The 21,552-nt window shown below is 40.6% G+C and overlaps 2 protein-coding genes across 2 annotated transcripts; one reads left to right on the forward strand and one right to left on the reverse strand.

Annotated features, from left to right (window-relative positions):
• Nucleotides 1-115: 115 nt before the first annotated feature.
• On the reverse strand, nucleotides 116-12,438 carry mfsd9 (major facilitator superfamily domain containing 9). Its single transcript, XM_054788099.1, has 6 exons — nucleotides 12,152-12,438; nucleotides 9,523-9,610; nucleotides 7,472-7,515; nucleotides 5,389-5,518; nucleotides 1,135-1,344; nucleotides 116-1,070 (listed from the first exon to the last, which is right to left on the reverse strand). Exons 1-6 carry the CDS (start codon nucleotides 12,236-12,238, stop codon nucleotides 268-270), a joined length of 1,362 nt encoding a protein of 453 aa, XP_054644074.1. The 5' UTR covers nucleotides 12,239-12,438; the 3' UTR covers nucleotides 116-267.
• Nucleotides 12,439-15,393: 2,955 nt separating this feature from the next.
• Nucleotides 15,394-21,348, forward strand: tmem182a (transmembrane protein 182a). The gene is made up of 5 exons (XM_054787891.1): nucleotides 15,394-15,534; nucleotides 18,042-18,165; nucleotides 19,188-19,286; nucleotides 19,352-19,489; nucleotides 19,554-21,348. The coding sequence occupies exons 1-5, from the start codon at nucleotides 15,397-15,399 to the stop codon at nucleotides 19,778-19,780; spliced, it is 726 nt and encodes a 241-aa protein (XP_054643866.1). The 5' UTR covers nucleotides 15,394-15,396; the 3' UTR covers nucleotides 19,781-21,348.
• Nucleotides 21,349-21,552: the final 204 nt, after the last annotated feature.

Below are 21,552 nucleotides of genomic sequence, written 5' to 3' on the forward strand. Positions count from 1 at the left end.
TTGCCAGAGTGCTTCTTCGATTTTGCTCTGCTAGCCACAATTCTGTACCAAAGCTATTGATTTTGTGTGCGTCAATATAATACTAATATGTATTAGATAGAAAAACCCATTTATTGATTGTGTTGCAGATTCAGTGATGTCATCCTGAGCCATTAGGGGTGCTTAGAAGACACCTTTTAAAAAACACAATAAGAATGATACAAAAGTTTTAAATAATAAAATGCAAGTCCACAGCAGGAAGAGTTCGGCGCAGTGTCCATTGACTTTTCACGCCAGTTTAGTTGACTTCTTGTTCCATTTGGGGATCCTAACGAGGAGCACGCCTACCGCCGCCAGAGCCAGCAGCACCCCTAAGCTGGGGGGGCCGCAGGGGCTGAACTCCTGGGTGACGCCCGAGAGAAGAGGAGCGAGCACGCGACCCACGGCGGTCACCGACTGTCCTGCTCCGATCAGGGTCCCGCTGGCCCGCACCCCTCCCCTCTGCAGCTCCAGGTCTGTGATGCTGGTGCGCCCGATGGTGGTGGAGATGGCAAAGAAGGTGGAGGTGAGCAGCACCTGCCACACGCTGGGGGCGGCGGCGTACAGGAAGATGAGGAGGCAGGTGAGGAGCGTGGAGTGAAGCAGCAGGGCGGCCATGTTGTTACCGTACAGCTTGGTGACGGGCCCCACCAGGAAGCCTGCCAGTGCCCCCAGCGTGCTGCTGTAGCTGATGAGGTAGCCCGTGGTCTTGGGCTTGAGAGAGAAGCGCTCCTCCATTGCAAGGGAGAAGTTGCTGTAGTAGAGCATGATGGCGACGGCCATCAGCAGGCGCACCAGGAAGAGGTCCCACATGTCGGATGAGGCCACCATGCGAATCCGGGACCCCACGGAGGCCAGCTGTCTCCAGGCGGGCTGCAGCGAGGACGCCTCCTGCCACCACCGGCCATCCCCAGCCAGTTTCCTTTGCACTTCTAGGGTGGGGTCTGTGTGTGCGGGGGCGTGGCTATTTGCAGAGGACCCATTGCTTACAAACTTGCTAGTTCCATTACAGTGAAGAAGGATGTCCCTCCATGGAAGCATCCATACGAGACCTGGTAAGACACGATTATTAGCATGTGTACAGTAGATTATGTCAAAGCCCATCCAGTCGCCCACCTGCATTGACGAGGAAGATGGCGGCGCAAACGAAGGCCGAGGTGTAGAAGCCGCCCTCGTGCTCCGTGAGGTAGCCGCCCACCATGGGGCCCAGAATGAAGCCCACGCTGGAGGCAGCGTTGAAGTGTCCCATCACCAGGGGGCGCTCCGCCTCGGACGCCAGGTCGGAGAGCAGAGCTCTGCAGATGGACAGCGAGTGCTTGAACAACCCTGAGACAAAACGGGGACAATTTAAGTTTTTTCCAGTTGCTAACACACTAAAATGACTTGCATAGCACAAATTCATAAAGTGACCCACAGAGAGTAAAACCTCTTCTCAAGCCTCCAAATGTCTAAACACATTTTACACGCATTTTGTAGTTCAAAATGCAATTTTTAAAATCAATGTAACTTTTTAAATGCGCCGGTTCTCTGCATAAGAAACAACAACCTGAAATATGCGCACATGCACCACACGGCCTGCCCAACAGCTCAATGCTTACTTGTTAGCTCGTCCATGAGGAAGTAGCCATGAAAGCACGATGAAACGACCAAAGGTGAGTTCTTTTGGGCATGGTGCTCGAAGCAACACGCCTGGCAGCCTTTAATGCGCATGTGTGTCGTTCAGTGTAAGGAAGAGGCATGTGACGATATCCATGTGGGTGCCATTTAGGGACGGATAAGGCAGTCAAGGTGCTTCTTTACCGCCATGTCTGCCAAGGGAAGATATTGCCTGCGATGTAGACGAGGCGTTGTGGTTTTCTTGCCTTTTTTTCCAAGTACATATTTTCTGCCATTTTCTTTTTCAGTTGATTGTTTTTTGGTGAGCATATTTGAGTTCACTCCAATGTAAGTATGTCTGCTGTGCATATGTTGTGTTGCACTGATCGTTTGGTGACAAATAAAATAAAATAAATGTTTCCAAAGCATGTGTGTGTGTCTGCTAATATTTCTCTACATGTGAACAAATGACGACAATTTCAACTATTTCAGTATTGTGGTGAAGGTGAGAATGTTTTTCATGATGCCCACCAGTGTGTGGTTGCTTAGGTTCGTACGTTACAGCGATCTAATTTATCTTATTTATTATGTATTGTGGAAAACGAAGACATGAACAACATCTGAATGCCGACCCATCATTATTACATGGCTGTTATTATTATCACATGGCTGTTATTATTATTACATGGCTGTTATTATCACATGGCTGTTATTATTATCACATGGCTGTTATTATTATTACATGGCTGTTATTATCATTACATGGCTGTTATTATTATTCCATGGCTGTTATTATCACATGGCTGTTATTATTATCACATGGCTGTTTTTATTATCACATGGCTGTTATTATTATCACATGGCTGTTTTTATTATTACATGGCTGTTATTATCATTACATGGCTGTTATTATCACATGGCTGTTATTATTATCACATGGCTGTTATTATTATTACATGGCTGTTATTATTATTACATGGCTGTTATTATTATTCCATGGCTGTTATTATCACATGGCTGTTATTATCATCACATGGCTGTTTTTATTATCACATGGCTGTTATTATTATCACATGGCTGTTTTTATTATTACATGGCTGTTATTATTATCACATGGCTGTTTTTATTATCACATGGCTGTTATTATTATCACATGGCTGTTTTTATTATTACATGGCTGTTATTATTATTCCATGGCTGTTATTATCACATGGCTGTTATTATTATCACATGGCTGTTTTTATTATCACATGGCTGTTATTATTATCACATGGCTGTTTTTATTATTACATGGCTGTTATTATTATTCCATGGCTGTTATTATCACATGGCTGTTATTATTATCACATGGCTGTTTTTATTATCACATGGCTGTTATTATTATTACATGGCTGTTTTTATTATTACATGGCTGTTATTATCATTACATGGCTGTTATTATCACATGGCTGTTATTATTATTACATGGCTGTTATTATCATTACATGGCTGTTATTATTATCACATGGCTGTTATTATTATCACATGGCTGTTTTTATTATTACATGGCTGTTACTATTATTACATGGCTGTTATTATCACATGGCTGTTATTATTATTACATGGCTGTTATTATTATCACATGGCTGTTTTTATTATTACATGGCTGTTATTATCACATGGCTGTTATTATTATCACATGGCTGTTATTATTATTACATGGCTGTTATTATTATCACATGGCTGTTTTTATTATTACATGGCTGTTATTATCATTACATGGCTGTTATTATTATTCCATGGCTGTTATTATTATTACATGGCTGTTATTATTATCACATGGCTGTTATTATTATTACATGGCTGTTATTATCACATGGCTGTTATTATTATTACATGGCTGTTATTATTATCACATGGCTGTTATTATTATTCCATGGCTGTTATTATTATTACATGGCTGTTTTTATTATTACATGGCTGTTATTATCATTACATGGCTGTTATTATTATTCCATGGCTGTTATTATTATTACATGGCTGTTATTATTATCACATGGCTGTTATTATTATTACATGGCTGTTATTATCACATGGCTGTTATTATTATTACATGGCTGTTATTATTATCACATGGCTGTTTTTATTATTACATGGCTGTTATTATCACATGGCTGTTATTATTATTACATGGCTGTTATTATTATCACATGGCTGTTTTTATTATTACATGGCTGTTACTATTATTACATGGCTGTTATTATCACATGGCTGTTATTATTATTACATGGCTGTTATTATTATCACATGGCTGTTATTATCATTACATGGCTGTTATTATTATCACATGGCTGTTATTATTATCACGTGGCTGTTATTATTATTACATGGCTGTTTGACGTGTGTGGTACAAGGCAGTGTGCTAGCATGAATTAACTTGAGACAAATGTACACATTAGCACTCAATAAGTCATCCAAACTTACCTTTATGCATTCCCACATAGTATCAGCATTTGACACCAAATATGAGGTGAAAGAAAAATGGTAAAAATACAGTGGTAGTCTATCTGTGCGGCATGAGACAAAGTTAGCACACCCACAATGGACGTGCGTCAATCGAGACGGATGGAACAGAGAGAATCTGGCCGCTTTTCAAAATAAAACAGTACCGTAGCCCGGGGGTTGGGGATCACTGCTGTAGAGTGTTTTTAACGTAGGTCCTTAAAAACAAAAACAGCAGAGTGCTCCTGTTATTTAGAGGATCTTTGACTAGCGCTGAGAGCGCTCTTTCAGACAAAGCAGGGGCGCCCATTTCGTCGGTCGGGAAGGTAGTTTGGGGTGATCGCAGAAACGTCACTTTGTAAATGTCATGTGACATCAGTCAGATGGCATTAAGCTCCCCTCCTGATTTGCTGTGGCGCCCCCACGGCTAAGATTAAGTGGTGAACATACGGTATTTCTCAAGCTACACATGGGGATGCGACTTTCATCTTTATTATTTGATGAAAGTGATTCAGATGCCGATATCATAACAAAAGTTATGTTTACTGATAAGAGGCTACGCATGTAAAAAAAAAAAAAAGAAAGAAATTGTTTGGTGACTTTGCGTCCTGAACTCCACTATAGAAATGTGTGTTTTCTACCCTTCCGTTTGTGAAACTATGATTTCATGATTAATTGGAAGATGTGCCCAGTATGTTGACTTGGGCTTGACTTGGGCTGCATTGTCTTTTGCATCATCATTTTCGTTTCTTTGTTTCATAGCAAATGCTAACTGGACGTCGTACATGACCTGTACGTATAATAAAGGCTACTTCGCTATTTTCACTGACATACTACTCAGGTTACGGACACAACTATTGGAGAATTAAGTGTCATGACCTTTACTGCCATACTGAATTGAACTGTGAATTATTGAATGATATCAACTACTTTGATCACCTGTAAACCTTGAAGTTGTGAAATACTACTCATTAGTATTTAGAAGGGGAAGGAGGTAGATCTTTGGGGCTTGGTCAATTTAAAAGTAGCTGACAGGCTGAGAAAGTATGAGCACCCCTGATGAATCTTTGACTCGTCCTTAAAACCAGCAGAGTGCTCCTGAAAGTAGAGGATCTTTGACATGTGTTTGGCGTTTTGCTTGTTAAACTCGAAGTGGGTTTGAATACAAACTGAATACATATCAAAGCGACAGTGTTGAATGGGCCTCGGGCCACTTTGCACAGGACAGTTTGGGCCCCCCCGAGGTCAAAAACGTTAAGAACCCTTGATATCGAGGAAGTGATCCTGTCTTACCTACAGGGATCCGCGAGAGCACGAACAAAGCGATGCTGGTGGAGGTTCCCAGGAGACTGTAGCCCAGAGCGCTGAGCAGCAAGCACGTCAACAGAGACTGACGACGACCCACCACGTCACTCCAGCTGCCCTGATAATCCCAACAATTATATGTATATCATATGTAAATGTTATTTGGGAACAAATAAGACAGATTTCATAGGTAACTACACATGAGACAGACGCTGGCTAACAGTACCTGTATGCTTGGTGCATGGCCAGAATTAGCAAACAACCAAAAACGCTGAAAGACATGTTCAAATAAAGGACTCCATGTGTCCTGAAAACTAGTAAAACACTAACAATTGAGTTGAGCAGATTGTGATTTGATGAACTTCTTATCAATGTTTCAACATCACGCACAGGATTTCAGGAAAAATATGCTTCATTTTAGCCTTCACGTGACAAAAACGAAATAAACTCAAAAAGTTCAAAGTCATGTATGATGAAGTTGACTAAACAAAGCAAATACTCTCAAGGGACATCACGATGGACATGACACTTTCTATACCGGTTGTACACTGACTACTCTCAAGTATGAACTCCAAACAAGTGGTCTCCAAGCGCTACCTCAACAGCTACTAGTAGCTCAAATGAGACGCAATGCTTCTATCTAATAAGAAATGACCAAACTGTTTGAATGGAAATGTTCTGCGTAAATAAAGTACAGTTTCAATGTTGCCAGTTCTAGAATTATTTTGTGAATTATTAACCTAGAACATTTCGTTTATATTGGTGTTCCAATCCCCGCACGGCGCAGCGGTGAAAGCCTGTCCCTGAGTGGGGATTCCCCTGAAAATGAGGCTTTATCGTTGGTTGCAGGTATTTTTGTACTTCAGATACTACTTTATCGTGATTGTTAAACTTTGCCCTTCAATTTGGTGTTAAATGAACATGCAGATTAAAAGCATAGCCATCGTCAGTGGACAAAAAAAGTGATTCATTCAAACGGAAGGATGCCAACATCAGACGGGAATAAACGATATGTAGGATGATTACGTATCTGTTGATCAGTGCTCATGTCAAACTTGATCAAAATGTGACCATGCAAAATACACATTTTTGACCCGGAATTACTATAAAATGTGTTAAACAACGGATTATTCACTATTTCAAGTTAATTCAGATAAAAACGTTTATGTTTTTTAGTGTGCATGAGTGGGGGGGTACGTGGCTTCAGGTCAAACGTCTGAAGGGGTCTGAAGGGACTGTAAAACGTTTGGGAACCACTGCTATAAACCATATTTAGAAGGTCTTAAACAGGTTTCCTAGGCTGTAACTACGGAAATATTCCATTTATAAATAAGGAATCCTGCTGGGTTTGCGCTCTACAAAGCGCTATTTTGTTAGCTTTTAAAAGGCATGCTTGACTCTTGCACCGGACGTCACGCTGTGGCCTTCAAGTGTACGCTCACGTGTGCACATTTGACATGTGTGTGATCAGGTACAATTGAGAAAGACGAAGAAACGTGGATAAGGTCTTTGACGGGAGACCCTACATTTCCTATAAAGCAACTGTCGTACATGCTTGATTGGATTTTCACCCTGTTCCTCTCTCTCTCACACACGCACACACGCACACACACAGACAGCTGATGAAATAATGTAATTAGGACCAACTCTTCTACATTTATCCAGATTCCGCTGGCCCAACAGACGCCTCCTTATCTTGCCTAATTGGTCGCATGACCCCACAGAAGAGAATTACGGCGTGCATGTCGAAAGCTGATGGGTGAGGTGCTGAGAATCTCCCATCAGATGTACACCATACTTCTACTTAACCGGTGTCTTTTTTTCCAGGTTTTACAAGTCAAAGAAAGCCAAGAAAAATGTGTATTCCGTGCATGGAAGGCTGACTAGCACGCGGCCACTAAAGTGGAGTGTGCATGTGCATCGTGTGACCCCAGTCATCCTTCGACCTCTGTTTATTGTTGTCGTGAAACACTGCAGATGACAGCGTGTGCAACCATTTTGGGGGCAAACTGGGACCATGTCTGGTTAAGCTGACGCACACACACTAAAAAAAAAAAAGGTTGATACTTACTACGACTGTGCTTGAGAACAGCTGCAAGACGCCATATGTGGATCCTAGGAGTTGAGAAGTCACCAGTTTAGCTAAATTATACTGAATGCTGTGTAAGAAAAGGCAGTAAAGAATAATACAATAAGACGGCCCACAACAAATAAAATACACATGAAAGATACTACTTTATTGTTTTATTTGTGTTTTACTAGTTCATTTACAATAAATCCAAAAAAGTGAGCAGCGTTTTTAAGACAGTGTATCTTCTCGAGGGACAAGAACATAGAAAGTCAACTTTAGAGTAGTAGTTTACAGCTTGGATAGCAGTACACATTTACTGTACACTGACAATGAGCCAACACTGACGTTATTGTCTAAATAAGTGGCAACAGAAGTGAGTACCAATAGCATGGTGGTGGCACAGTCATGGTTTGAGGCTGCATGAGTGCTGCCAGCAACTGTGGTTTATTGGGGGAAAGATGAATTCCAACATGTAGAGTGACAATCTGATTCTGAAACATACCTCCAAGATGGAAAGACGGCCTTGATGAGGAAGCTGAAGGAGATGGAGTGACCAAGTACGTCTCCTGCAGACCTGAACCCAATTGTGGGACATCCTCAAGTAGAAGGAAGGAAAGTGGAGGAAATCCACTAGCTCCACCAGTGATGTCATCATGGAGGAGTGGAAGAGGATTCCATTCACAACCTGTGCAGCTCTGGTGAATCCCATGCCCAAGAGGATTAAGGCAGTGCTAGATAACAATGGCACTCACACTAAATATCGACTCTTTGGACCCAACGTGGACATGTTCACTGTGAGGTGTACTCCCTTGTGTTGCCAGCTATTTAGACAATAAAAACCCAAATGTGCAAAATGTAAATTCTAGCAATTTTTCAACTGGTCTTAAGATTTTGGTCAGGTCTGTGTATGTGTGTGTGTGTGTGTGTGTGTGTGTGTGTATATATATATATATATATATATATATATATATTCTTAAAGAAATCAATGACAAGTTTAAAAAATACAAGATGTATACAGAAAGCGGCCTGACCTCACTTTTTAAGTGATACACTTAGTTTAAGAAATCAGACTGTTACATTCAAATTGTAATAATGCAACTTTATTCGCAAACGGGCAAGTAATTGCGCCCACACTTGAACAGTGAGCCTGCGGTCTGGTGCCATCATTGTGTCAGGACGCACATCCTGGTGGTGTAGTGGCTGAGGGGGAAGTGGCACACCACACTTCATAGCGATGTAGTGCAGTCACTTGATTGATGTTGAAGTGTTGGTGCACTTCATTTAATTTAAAATAAAGGGTACAAAAAAATAAAATGCAAAAAAACACCATATCACAGCGCACGGTGTGCTAGTGGAGGAGGTCTGTCAGGGGGCCGGGAAGACCTGGGTTCGAATCTCCATTTGGGCATCTCTGTGTGGAGTTTGCATGTTCTCCCCGTGGGCGCGTTGGTTTTCTCCAAAAACATGCATGTTAGGTTAATTGGAGACTCTACATTGTCCATAGGTATGAATGTGAGTGTGCATGGTTGTTAGTCTAGACTCCAGCATACCCCTGCGACAAGCGGAGGACAAGCGGAATAGAAGATGGATGGATAGTTGGCACAATCACTGTAAAATCGTATTTTAATGAGCTGCACAAAAGCAGACTACACAACCAGTGTGCCAACATGCGGCGCTGAAATGTACGTAAGGGTACTCATCAGTGTTCATAAGATTTGTTCCTACCAAAGAACAGATCCTAGATAAGAAAATATTCAAGAATGCCACAATCTTTGTAAGGACTTCAGAGCAAATTGGTTCTTGAGAACGGTTCGTTAATGAGGCCCATTTTCATTGTTAAAAGTTGAATCAGACTCCTCCAAATCAAATCGTCCAATAGTCTATCATTCCAAGACAGCCCTGGTTGATAGTAAATCTATACTGCCATACGAGATGTACACGGACTACATTGAAGTATATCCAAGTTTACTTTCTATAGTATTGTCCCTTGAGAAGAGAAAAAGCTTGCTACATGTTTTAGCTACATCACTGTGAATGTATGAATGTCTTACCTACAATACCAGCAACGGTAGGACTGGCTCCCAAAGATTTGACGTGATGACTCAGCAGCGGGATGATCATGCTCACCCCAAACAAGTCCTACAAGAACAAACAATCATCGTCATCATCACCGTGTGTCACCGCGAGACTTCAGCTCAACGAGGATTAACGTCACAAGTATGTGTGTTTTTGTTGTTGTTTTTTTTTGCAATGCCCGTGATTGCCGAAGAGGAAGCGTGATAATGACTGTAGAACAGGAAAAGTAACTTATCGTGAGCCGAACTTATCTCCTGGCTGCTCATTGCTACTACGTGGCTAAAGAGACAATTCCCTATGTTTTACTGTCACCATCATTTTGTAATTAAAGAGAAAAGAATAGAGGATATGTAGCAATGGATAAATAACTTCAATAAGGAGAGAATAAACTGGATGGATAACTAAGGATTGGATAGATGAATAAGATAAAAAAAAAGGAGCAAAATAAAAGTGGAGTGTAGGAATAAATTGTCAATAATAAATAGAAAAGAAATAAGTTTGAATAAGTGGAGACATTAAAGTAAAGACAAGTAAAGCCAAGACACTGAGAAAATATAAATGCTTTGGAAGTGGAGTCAGCGCCGTCACCTGTCTATGATGTCATCATCGGTTGACGCTGTAGTTCTTTGCAAACTAACGCAGTTACGCCACAAGCCTCTGCTTTTCTTTTGATCACGACTATAAAATAACCCACAGTGGAGCCAAAGAAAGTAGCAAGTCAGCATTTTGATAAGGAACACTACTGAATTCAAGAAATAACTGGCAAAACACAAAGGTGGCGTCCAAGTGGATCTCGCTGCCCTATCGTCGTCTTTGCCAACAGCCATGTCTTCAATCCAAGTTAAATGTTCATTTATTCTTTTCATTCATCCTGTAAATGCATTTTGAGCTGTTTTCTGCATATAAAAATATAACTGTAAAACTAAAAAAAACTTTTTTTCAGCTTTCTTTAACAGATTACCGTGGAACCTCTCTTCGTGACCGCCCCGCTTTGTGTGTTTTTCGGTTATGTCAAAAATGTATGTCAAAATTTTGCCTTGGTTTGCTTGCTAACAAAATGGAACCCGAAGTCGCCCGTCTATGATGTCATCAGTGGGTGACTCTCAAAAATGTTAACACAAAACACATTTTTGTAGTTTTATAATTATAGTTTTACCTGTCTAAAACTATTTTAAATACATATAAATGTCGAATTAAAGGGATAAATGAACATCTAAGGTTACTTTTATTTTCACTGAAGATGTGCCTGTTCCCAAAGACTTGATGTGGCAGCAAGATGAACACATTCCTCTTCAAAACCACCTTCCTATCTTGTCATGAGATGCTTCTTGAATTCCTTTGTGTTTCTCACCTTCTTTATCAGAATGTTGGCACTTGCAACTTTCTTTGGCTCAATTTTGGGTCACTGAGGTGAGAAAACTATTGAATTCAAGACAGAACTTATGGCGAAACAGGAAATGGTGTTGAAGAGATCTCGCTCTGTGTCTTTGGCAACAGTTTGGAACAGTTGGGAAGAATTTGGCATAATTTGCGTTGTTATTGCAGAGTTGTTATTATCGATTGTTAATGCCTTCAAGCTGGCTGCGTCAAGTCTTTGTGAGTCTTTTCCTTTTTTGGCAATGACAGTGTTGCATTTTTGTCAGCTGGTGACTGATGTATGTGTGTTCCGTTCAGCTTGCTTCCCTGCTTTAGCAGTGTCGCCTGTTTTTTTTACTGGTGAACTATGATGATGAAAAGTGTCGTGCTCTTATTTTTGCCATACATTGGAATGGATGTAGAGATGTTGTTGACTTCCAAATCCACCAAAATTGGCCACCTGTTGCTTTGTTGATACAACATTATCTTGTTCTCCTCCTCTGTTATCAGCTGCCCTGGTGTAACGTGGAGCCCAAACACAATCATATACTTCATACATGTGTTCCGTTGCAAATCATCAATCTTGCACATTATTTATGATATAATCCGATCCTTTTCATCATTTTGCTCCTTTAAAGCGTCAATTTTAAATATACTATTAAACACAGGCAAATTGTCATTCTTTGGGGAAAAACAAGCACGGCCATGTTTCCATTCATCCTGGCCACATTGCTGATATCAGAGAAACTGCTACCAAACTCTTGATTGAAGCCTCACGGAAACTCATTAAATCTTTTCAACTCTGTTTATCAGTGCTAGCGTCTGCAGGGACCCATCTCTGCCTTACTTCACCACTTTTAGTCAAATGAGCACAAACTGTGCAGGCCTGCATTTGAAAGTTCAGCCAAAGATTAACTGCAGAATGACATTGAATGATTACGTCAAACAAGGGAGAGCCAGCACCACTTTGCAACACATTTTAGTGACAGTGATGCTTTGAGTGTGCGTTTCCATGACAACCTGTAATATGCACAATATATAGTATGACCTTGCTGGTCAGGGTGACCATGCCTATTCACACAGTGCCTAAAGTACACTTTTAACGCCGTTTGTTTCACCGAGTGGTATTGACTCGTGTCCACGCATACTGTTATCATAATAAGTCAAGTTGCACTTTTCCCAGTCATTACTGAACAAGCCAGACTGGTTAAGTGTGCGTCCACAAAGCGCTCATTGTACTTTACTCACCATGAAGCCAACCACATAGATACACTGAATAATCCTCGCCCGTCCCCTGGTTCTATGATTCAAAGTGTTACATTTATGGTTGTTCATCCTCCCGTTGTCACCGCACGCCTGCCGGCAACACGGAAGCGACTCGAAGCCGATGACCCAAACACGACTCAAAACCGGCGGAGGTCGCTCAGAAAAGGGGGTGCAAATATAAGGTATACGGTTTTAGCAACTTTTAAAGAGAGATACGCTGAAAAAGAAGCGGCGTTTACAGCGGTGTAAACTATGTTCACTCAGTGAGACGAAGGTGTCCTGGTTTGTTCTTTAAAGTGTGAAACCCCTGATGAGAGCGGTCCGACTCACCCCCGTATTGCGGGGACTGTTGGTATCGCCCAGAGACGTCACCAAAAAGGCGGAAGTCTTTTCATTCGCAAACAAATGCATTTCATTTAAGCAAGGATGAATATTAATCGTTACATTAAATCCGTCTTGCTTTAACTTTTTTAAACCTCAATAATTATATTCCAACAATATAAAAGTCGATTAAATTACTATAGTTAGCTTTTTTGCTATAAAACCATATTAACATTAGTTTTTGTAACAACAATAATTAATATTCAAAAAATAAAAAAGTAAGTTAAAGTACAGCCATTATCTATAGAAATAGAAAAAACATTATAATTATTTTTTTTAAACATCAATAATTAATATTCTAAAATTATAAAAGTAATTTAAATGACAACACTCCATGGCTTCCTCCCAAATTTAAAAAAGTATGCAAGTTAGGTCAATTGGAGTCTCTAAATTGTCAGTAGGTATGAATGTGAATGTGAATGGTTGTTTGCCCATATATATGTAATACAAAAAGATTGGCTGGCGCCTCTCGCCCAAAGTCAGCTGGGATATACAGTGGTGTGAATGGTTTACCCCCTTCCTAATTTTTTTTTTTTTGCATGTTTGTCACGCTTAAATGTTTCAGATCATCAAACAAGCTTAAATATTAGTTAATGGCAAAACAATTGAACACAAAATGCAGTTTTTAAATTAAACTTTTTGTTATTAAAGGAGAAAATACTGTAAATCCAAACCTACATGGCCCAGTGTGAAAAAGTGATTGCCCCCTAAACCTAACAACTGGATGGGCCCCTCTTAGCAGCAACAACTGCAATCAAGTGTTTGTGATAACTTGCAATGAGTCTCTTACAGCACTGTGGAGGAATTTTGGCCCCCTCATCTTTGCAAATTGTTGTAATTCTGCCAAACGTTTCAGCTTGAGGTCACCAACAGATGGCTGCTCCTTCAGGATTTTTTGGTAGACAGCAAAATTCATGGCTCCATTTATCCATTTATCACCAATAATATGTACTGTACAAGATGTGGAATGGATGGGGGTAGGATTAAATAAGCTTTGCTTCTTCCTACTCCTTTTGGACATGTGGAACTGTGAAAGGATGATTCATGAGATGTAATCCATTGTAACCTTCATGCATGTTCAAATTAAACTAAACCCACCAAACAACCACCATATTTTGCCTTTGCTATGATGTTCTTTTTCTGAAATGCGGCATTACATTTATGCCAGATGTAATGGGACACACTCCTTCCAAAAAGTTCAACTTTTGTCTCGTCAGACAACAAGAGTATTTTCCCAAAGGTCTGGAGGATCATCAAGATGTTTTCTGGCAAAATTGAGACAAGCCTTAACATAGTTTTTGTTCAACAGTGGTTTTCGTCTTGGAACTCTGCCATGCAGGCCGTTTTTGCCCAGTGTCTTTAACTGAGGCAAGTGAGGCCTGCATTTCTTTGGATGTTGTTGTGGGGTGAGAATGTAGCACCACCTACTGGCCAAAACAATGTCATACAAAACAGAAACAACAATTGTCTTTGTAAAAAAAATTTAATATACAGTCTTGTGTTAAATGCTGTCATGGTTAGATACTGAAATAGGGGTGCTAGCATTCAAACGTACTATATCCCGCCATCTTCCTGCTCAAACATGACTGCTAATTGTGAAAACCATCTCTGAGAATGTATGTACACTGCGAGCACGTGCCATGAACGCCACTCTACCTTTTGGGGACATTCAGTTTAATTTTCCAGACAACCTGTTCTGTGAAACCACTACTGATAACATATACTTGCTGGGGGTGGTGTTCTTATATTTTTTGGTGAAAAATGTGTCATTTGTAGCCAAGGCGGGATATACAGTACAGTATAGCAGGGGTCACCAACGTGGTGCCCCCCACGACCACACGAGGTGCCCGCAAGCCTGCTTTTCATTCAGGTTTTCAGTTAATAATGAAAGAACAGTAGAAAGAAATGCATTCTGAAATACAAAATGTGAGTTGTGGACACCAGCATTTTGTTAATGTTCTGGTAAAACAAGCATATTCGCTTTGTTTGGGTTTAAAATAAACTGTGAAAATAAATGTTACAAAAATGAGTCGCTCTTGGCCATTTTCATTTTGTAAAAGTAGCTCTCACAAGGAAAAACGTTGGTGACCCCTGCAGTATAGCACCTTTAAGATAGTAACCAGATCAGTACTTTACATTAAGTTTCATCCCGATTGTTGTCAACTTTAAACACTCTGTGATATTTTAGGAATTTATAACCACAAAACTTTGAAACTTGTGAATAAAGTGTGTTTTAAAGTGAAATATTGAATTATTCATTTTTCAAATACAAACAGTGAGCATATGGGTGGGGTTGCTCTGTGGCCTGCATGGGGTGACATCAGTGTGTAAATTAGCTTGGCACCTATGTATAGGTTCACTGCTAAATATGCCTCTTACACGCTAGCAAGCCAGCAGAGCCGCTGGTTCACGGCGTCATGTGCTTTTTCAACGTAAATGCACATCAAAAGATGACTCAATACCATGTAGACAAAAGTGACCATCTGCATTACTGCGTGTGCTATGCTGCTCAGTATTGCGTCCTGTTTGTCTCACACCCTGACATTCCCGTGCCACACTGGGTGTCCAGTTGCTGCTACTTATTTCAGCCAGAATCCCATCCCTGCACACTCCCGCACTAGTCAGTCGAAGTCAGTCAGACCTCAAAAATAGCCCACAGGCTTTTTGGGTGGGTGGTGGAAGGTGGGGGGTTCCAGAGGAGTCATGTGCAACAACCTCAACCCCAGTCATATGTAGAGCAGCTTGACAAGAGGGACAGCTCCTGTGTTGGATGCACACCCGTGTGTCAGTATTGTCCTATAGGTGTCCACTCCTAGAGACGAGCTGCTCATTCCTCCACACCAGCCATGAAGCTAAGCGTGGCGTTGTTTTTTGCAGGACTTTTTGGGGCCCTGGCAGTCGTCTTTGTCCTCCTCTCGTTTGGAACAGATTACTGGCTGCTGGCCGCGGAGAACTGTGATCCTAAGACTGACACCACGTTAGAGGTAGGTGGAGAAGCAGAAGGCTGTTTCAACTGAAACAGTTGTTTCTGCTAGGAGATGAAGTGCACATTGGACTAAAGTGTGTGCAGCTATATGTGGAGACACCAAAACAAAATACCAGTGGTCCCATGTGTGGCATGATGGCCGGATTAAATATCACTGACGAGCTTTACACAGAGCAACATGAGTGAGTCCAACTTGTTGCTTTCTGTTATATCTAAATAAAGATGGCCAAATGCTGTACACTAAATGCACAGTTGCTGCTATTCGTTACTCAATGGAACACTCACTCAACATGCAAACCATTAGGAACACCTGGACGACCTGATGAGCTCTAATACAGCGGTGTGCAATTATCATTATTATTGTTAACCATATTTGTGAATATTTTGAACACTGTGATTGAGGTTGTACATTTTTAATTAGCTTTTAATATTTAATATATGTTTTTAATATTTCTAATGTTTCTAATATCCCCCCCCCCACCACTATGATGTAGCACAGTTGTAAGCTGTCAGCAATGTGAACTATAACCACATATTGTTAAATATGAGAGTTTTATCATAATTGAGTATTTATAAAATGTTTTTAATTAAATTAATGTATAGAAATAAAATGATTGTATGTCATTTTAATTCGCCCTGCAATCGGCAAACAATAAATGACCCCCGTCTCATGCCAATGTAACCGAGGGTTTCAGGATGCCCACTGATGTGGAAGTTCGGTGTAAATAAAGGACGGGAGCTACAACTACAATAAGTATTCATTTGTATTAATTTGCACAGCTAGTCTCGTTTAGCAACAGTCAAGATACTGTCTCAACCCACACAAGTCACCTCCGGCCTTCAGAGTAAGAGCGCTGTGGGCTGTATCCTGTTTACTTGTAATAAAATAAGGGCGTCATAAAAAATAGCTTACATCAACATTGAGGCAGCAAACAAAGTATACGAGTGCTAATACAGTAGCACAACTCAAATATCCACCTAACATGAGCCTATGTACTGTACTTTACATAGACAAATCTTCTACAAGTTGCTTGTTTGATATCCTGCACCCATGTTAGTATGTTAGTTCTATTTGAATAAAGTGCAACCATCACTTCAGGTTGATTTAACAGGAGGTTAACCTTTTCTGCTCTCATTTTCAATATTCAATACATTTTCAATAAAAGTGCAGTAAGTGCAGCCAACATTTCAACAGTAGGTTTACCTGCTACTTCTGTTTCTCTTTTTCCAACATAAAATAACACAATATTAATATCAAAATAAAGTGCAACTAACATCTCTTCAGCGGTGAATTGACAGTAGGTTTACCTGCCTTTACCTGTTTTACTTTTGTTTTCAACATAAAAATAATAAAAATACAACATTAATATAAAAAATAAAGTGCAACCAACATTTGTTCAGGTTAAATTATCAGTAGGTTTACCTGCTACTTGCGACTGCAAGAGGTGCCTGGACGGTCAGCGTTGTGTGAAATCCCGTGGCGCCCTGGCAGGTGGTTGCATAGATTTGTCGTGTTGCTGTGGTATTTTACTTGACCTTTACATATCCTACAAACGACTTATTTAGAAAGTCTCCCTCTTTGCAAAAGCCAAGGTGTTTCCACAAAATGGATGACGTCACAGACAGGCAAACTGAATCGAGTAACGTTTAACGTCTTTATCATTAAAAGTGCTAAAAAAACACACACATCCAAATAAAACCTGACGTACTTAAACCCAACGCCTTACATCCTAGCATCGATGCAATCGATTGATTACCTTTTAAACGATGTTAGATCGATGTTGTCGTCCGGAATGGCAACTTGCCGAACACAGTCTCCCGCGTCATAGCCTGCGGAATTGGTGGTGCAAAAAGACATACAAATGACTCAAACAAGCGACCGAACACCAGACAGCCGAGGGGGAAAGCCGAAAACCAAATGTCCCTTTGAGCCCTTCATGAATGTCTTAGTCCAACTGGATGAGAACATTACTTGATTCACAGGTTGTTATCAGGTAGCGCTTCATATTACCCATCCACAAAGCACAGCAGTCCCCCTTTGCTTTAAATCATGACTTATTCTAGTTAAGTGAACGCACCCTGATCAACCTGACGTTAACACCACGCATAAACTTAAGTTTAACTTCAGAAATGGTGCAAACTCAAGTTTAAAATACAAAACTTGTCAGAGCTCTTTGAGTTAACAAGAATGATTAATTTGACGTAACTAAAACGGTCAGTAGTGTTTTACAGTGTATAGAAGAAAAATGGCTGGATATCTGTTTTTTTACTAATCCATCAATAAATCAGATTTATTTGTGGCTCTGAGGTAAAAATAGTGACCATGTGTGAGCACGAGGTCAGCAGCAGGAGCCATGCTCTGCTCAACCTTTGACTCCACTGAGGTTGTCCCTCATGGCCACCATGGTGACACTGCCTGTCATCACCCTAATTCTAATTGCGATTACAATTGAAGACTTAACAGAACCCACAACAGTTGATGATTAATTTCCTTTTCTCTTGCAGCCTGGAGACACAACAGTGCAGAATGCCACTAGTGAGGTCACCCTGTACCACGAGGGCTTCTTCTGGAGGTGTTCCTTTGGGGGCAACGCGCAGGATGATGACCTGCTATGGAAGCTTTGGTTCAGTAAGTGAGCCAGGGCAAATGGGTTATTTCTGTCAGGACATTTGGCATATCAATGAGAAAATGGTTGTTCAGTGAAAAAATGACATTTTTAATGATTCAAGGTAAAATCACATATATATACAGTATTAACAAATATTTTGGATTTAAATAGAAGGTCATTAATTCCAGATAATAAGTGAATTCCCGCAAAGTAGGATTCAATATTAATAAATGGAATATTATTGTAGTTAGAGCATTGAAAATCCATTTATGACCTTCTAAACATGTTTTTTTTTACCATTATTACAGCCCCCTAGAGGTGAAATCACACCCCTATAGTCACCTTTACACTCCCATTATTCTTTTTTTACACCATATTGCTAATGCGCAGGCTACGGGATCACTGCAGGGACACGAGATGGCCACAGCATACTGAGGTAACTAGTTAGCCTCCAATTATTTATTCTAAAATTATGAAAGGGGTAAAAATGGAGTTTGGGAAGATGGACAAAGTAAGAAACCAAAAACTTGAGGAAACCAAAAAAATAAGGAACATATTGTCTAAAACGTTGCTGTTGTTCAAAGGGAAAAAACATGTCATCAGTCCAGTCTCGCGTGTCAGCTGGGATAGGCTCCAGCTTACCCACGATAAGCATAGAAAACGGATGGACGGGTAATTCTAATGAAGTAATTCACATGAAGCATTGCTTGAACACATTTTTTAAAAAGCATGGCTGAGACTATTTTCTCTTATTTCTGGCCTCAGCAGCACTTCTGTTTAATTCAAATGACTTCTATTTTTTAACTGAAAAAAACCCCCTCAACACTATGGTGCTAGAATCCCACACGTGTGAGTCTTTGGGCAGCTGTGTCATATGACGCTATTTTATGCGGACTTGGATGGTGGCCCCTCCAGCACTGTGAAGGAGAACCTTGTGAGGAGCTGTGGAATTTTAAATGCTGGAAGGCTACAGCACTAAGAAAACATGACAGAAAACATGTTTTTATGCTATGATTGATGAATAATATTGTTTTCTCTTCAGCCAACCAGCCACACTTCAAAGTATGCATGCACTCCTACCTCTTCCCATTCCCGGTGTCCCATCACACCCACAACGCCACAGCTTATGAATCTGCCATAAGTGAGTGTCTCAGTGTACCTGGCCTTGTTGATGATGATAATTCCATGGCTCACAGTTGTATTTAGTCTACAGAGGCTTCTGGAGCATCTTCATGCTCATTGGCGTGGCAGCTGTGATTCTTGGCGGCTTCATCATCATCTGCGCAGCTCCCTTTGCCAACCACTGCTTGTACAAAACGGGTGGTGGCCTCTTCCTGGCATCAGGTAAAATGACTCAATGACTCTTTTTGTTGATATGATACAAATATCATAATTCATGTCCTCCCAGGTTTCTTCCTGCTGTGCGTGGTGGTGATGTTCGTGCTTTGGATTGAGATGCTGGACGTGGTGGATGTCTACCTGGAATACCAGCGCACCGTCGTGTGTTCAAACTTTCACTTGACCCTCAACTATGGCCTCTCCTTCATGTTTGCTCCTGTTGGCATCTTCTTCTCTCTCCTGGCTGGCCTCCTCTTCCTCCTCATTGGCCGAACCATTAAGATCCACTACCACTAACTGAAATCATAAGGGAAACACACATGGAGATGTTAAAGTCTTCGAGGACACCATTAGATGTGTTGTTTGAGCAATGCTATACCGTATGTACCATATGCTGGACTAGTGTACTGTAAATGCTCTAACCGCCGCCGGGGTGTTTATTTAACTAAACTGCAAAGAGAATAAAGCATTTTTAGATGCAGGCGATAAAACAAAACTCATTCTGCGTAACAACTTAATTTTTCAACTTTAATAATGATTTGGTGCTCAGTGACCACGTGATCATTTATTATTACCAATGCTGTAATAATTCGTTTATTGTAAACACCAGTACAGCAAGTGTAACAAGCATAGTATAAAAATTACAGACACACCTTCTAATGTCATTAGAGAGCCCTTCTGTTATGATACACTCTGCGACTACAGGAGACTATGTGGTTATTGAAATTGAGGCATTCATTTGAGCATTTACGGTAACTAGAATTTCACTCAAGAGCAATAGCAAGCATTCACTAATGTTGAGGCTGCTTCCTGGTTCATGGAAGGTGACTAACAGGCGGCGGTATGAATGCATTATGAATTCACCTTAACCCAGATCCTCACCAAAATGCAGTGGCCTCGCTCTGTTCATAAAAAATATTTATATTTTTTCCTGCTGCTGTAACAAAAAAAAGTCACAACAAGAACTCTAGAGGTGGCCCAAGACTTTTGCACAGTACCGCATCAGTCATCATCGCACCCTACAATAACTGATAACTAATGACTGCATCTAAATGTAACCGCCGGTGTTTTCCTCTGCGTTGTGTCAGGTTTGCTTGATGACGCACACCAGAGTTGCTTCGCAGTTGCACTCTTTTATTGCAGTACCTGCCGAAATCAGCACAAACAACGATCCTAGACCCAAACTCATTGTGGGGGGGCGTCACATTGATTAGTGTAGCTGTCATTAACATTCCACATAGTTACACAGCAGAAAGGAGAATACATCGGGTATTTTTCAAACTCACGTATTTTGTGTAATTATATCAAATGAATAACATCACAATGCAATACCACAACGACATTACAACATTTGTAAAAGGGCTAAAACCCCGTTACATTACATTAGTCTCAATATTAGCATGTGTGTGTGTGTTTTTATATTCTATAACGGAACTAGCAAAGTCGAATGTCTCAGAAGTGGTACAATTAGGGAAAAAAGCAAAATGTGCCTCAAAAGTCAAACAAAACTTTGGCGTTCCACGCATCACCACGTCCAGTAACGCCTATATTGTGTTGGGCCCCCATGGTGTCAGGATGACTCTGCAAACACTCTCCCTCCCCATTAGTCAGGCATCTTCAAAGGGTGAGTGGTTTTACTTTTGGTTTTATTTAACGTTTGATATGTAGTAGTTAACTATCTTTGTTGTTCTGTCATGTTAAAAATGTTAAAATGTACAGTTAATAAAGGCTTTATCACAGCTCACTTTACAGAATTTCTTACAAGAAAATGGTTGAAAACTTTGAAAAACCTGGATGTAAATCAGTATTAATTTAACAACATGTACTGTATATTCCTGTGGTTAGCATCTTTTCTCTGCAACCATTTCCCCAAAGCGCCACAAGAGAGCAGTTTTGAGCCACACAAATCTTTCTTCTAAAGAGGCAGGAGTCCTATTTTGCTTATGCAGCCTCCATGTGGAGTGCATGTGGTGTTATTCATCTCATCACAAGTTGAGAGGCAGCCTGAGAAGAAGATGAAAGAATTCACACCTCCTGGCTGACAGACGGATGGTAATTTCACTCATGAA

This window comes from Dunckerocampus dactyliophorus, chromosome 9 (assembly GCF_027744805.1).
Source record: "Dunckerocampus dactyliophorus isolate RoL2022-P2 chromosome 9, RoL_Ddac_1.1, whole genome shotgun sequence".
In the NCBI taxonomy this organism is placed as follows: Eukaryota; Metazoa; Chordata; class Actinopteri; order Syngnathiformes; family Syngnathidae; genus Dunckerocampus; species Dunckerocampus dactyliophorus.

What these genes read in the sequence shown, in the direction of transcription:
- mfsd9 (XM_054788099.1), bottom strand. Translation starts at nt 12,238, where the DNA reads ATGAACAACCATAAATGTAACACTTTGAATCATAGAACCAGGGGACGG. An exon ending in GCTCTCGCGGATCCCTGTAG is followed by an intron (nt 1,345 to 5,388) that starts GTAAGACAGGAT and finishes GTTTTGTCTCAG; the next exon opens with GGTTGTTCAAGCACTCGCTG. An exon ending in CATCTTCCTCGTCAATGCAG is followed by an intron (nt 1,071 to 1,134) that starts GTGGGCGACTGG and finishes GTGTCTTACCAG; the next exon opens with GTCTCGTATGGATGCTTCCA.
- tmem182a (XM_054787891.1), top strand. Translation starts at nt 15,397, where the DNA reads ATGAAGCTAAGCGTGGCGTTGTTTTTTGCAGGACTTTTTGGGGCCCTG. An exon ending in GCTATGGAAGCTTTGGTTCA is followed by an intron (nt 18,166 to 19,187) that starts GTAAGTGAGCCA and finishes TTTTCTCTTCAG; the next exon opens with CCAACCAGCCACACTTCAAA. An exon ending in AGCTTATGAATCTGCCATAA is followed by an intron (nt 19,287 to 19,351) that starts GTGAGTGTCTCA and finishes AGTTGTATTTAG; the next exon opens with TCTACAGAGGCTTCTGGAGC.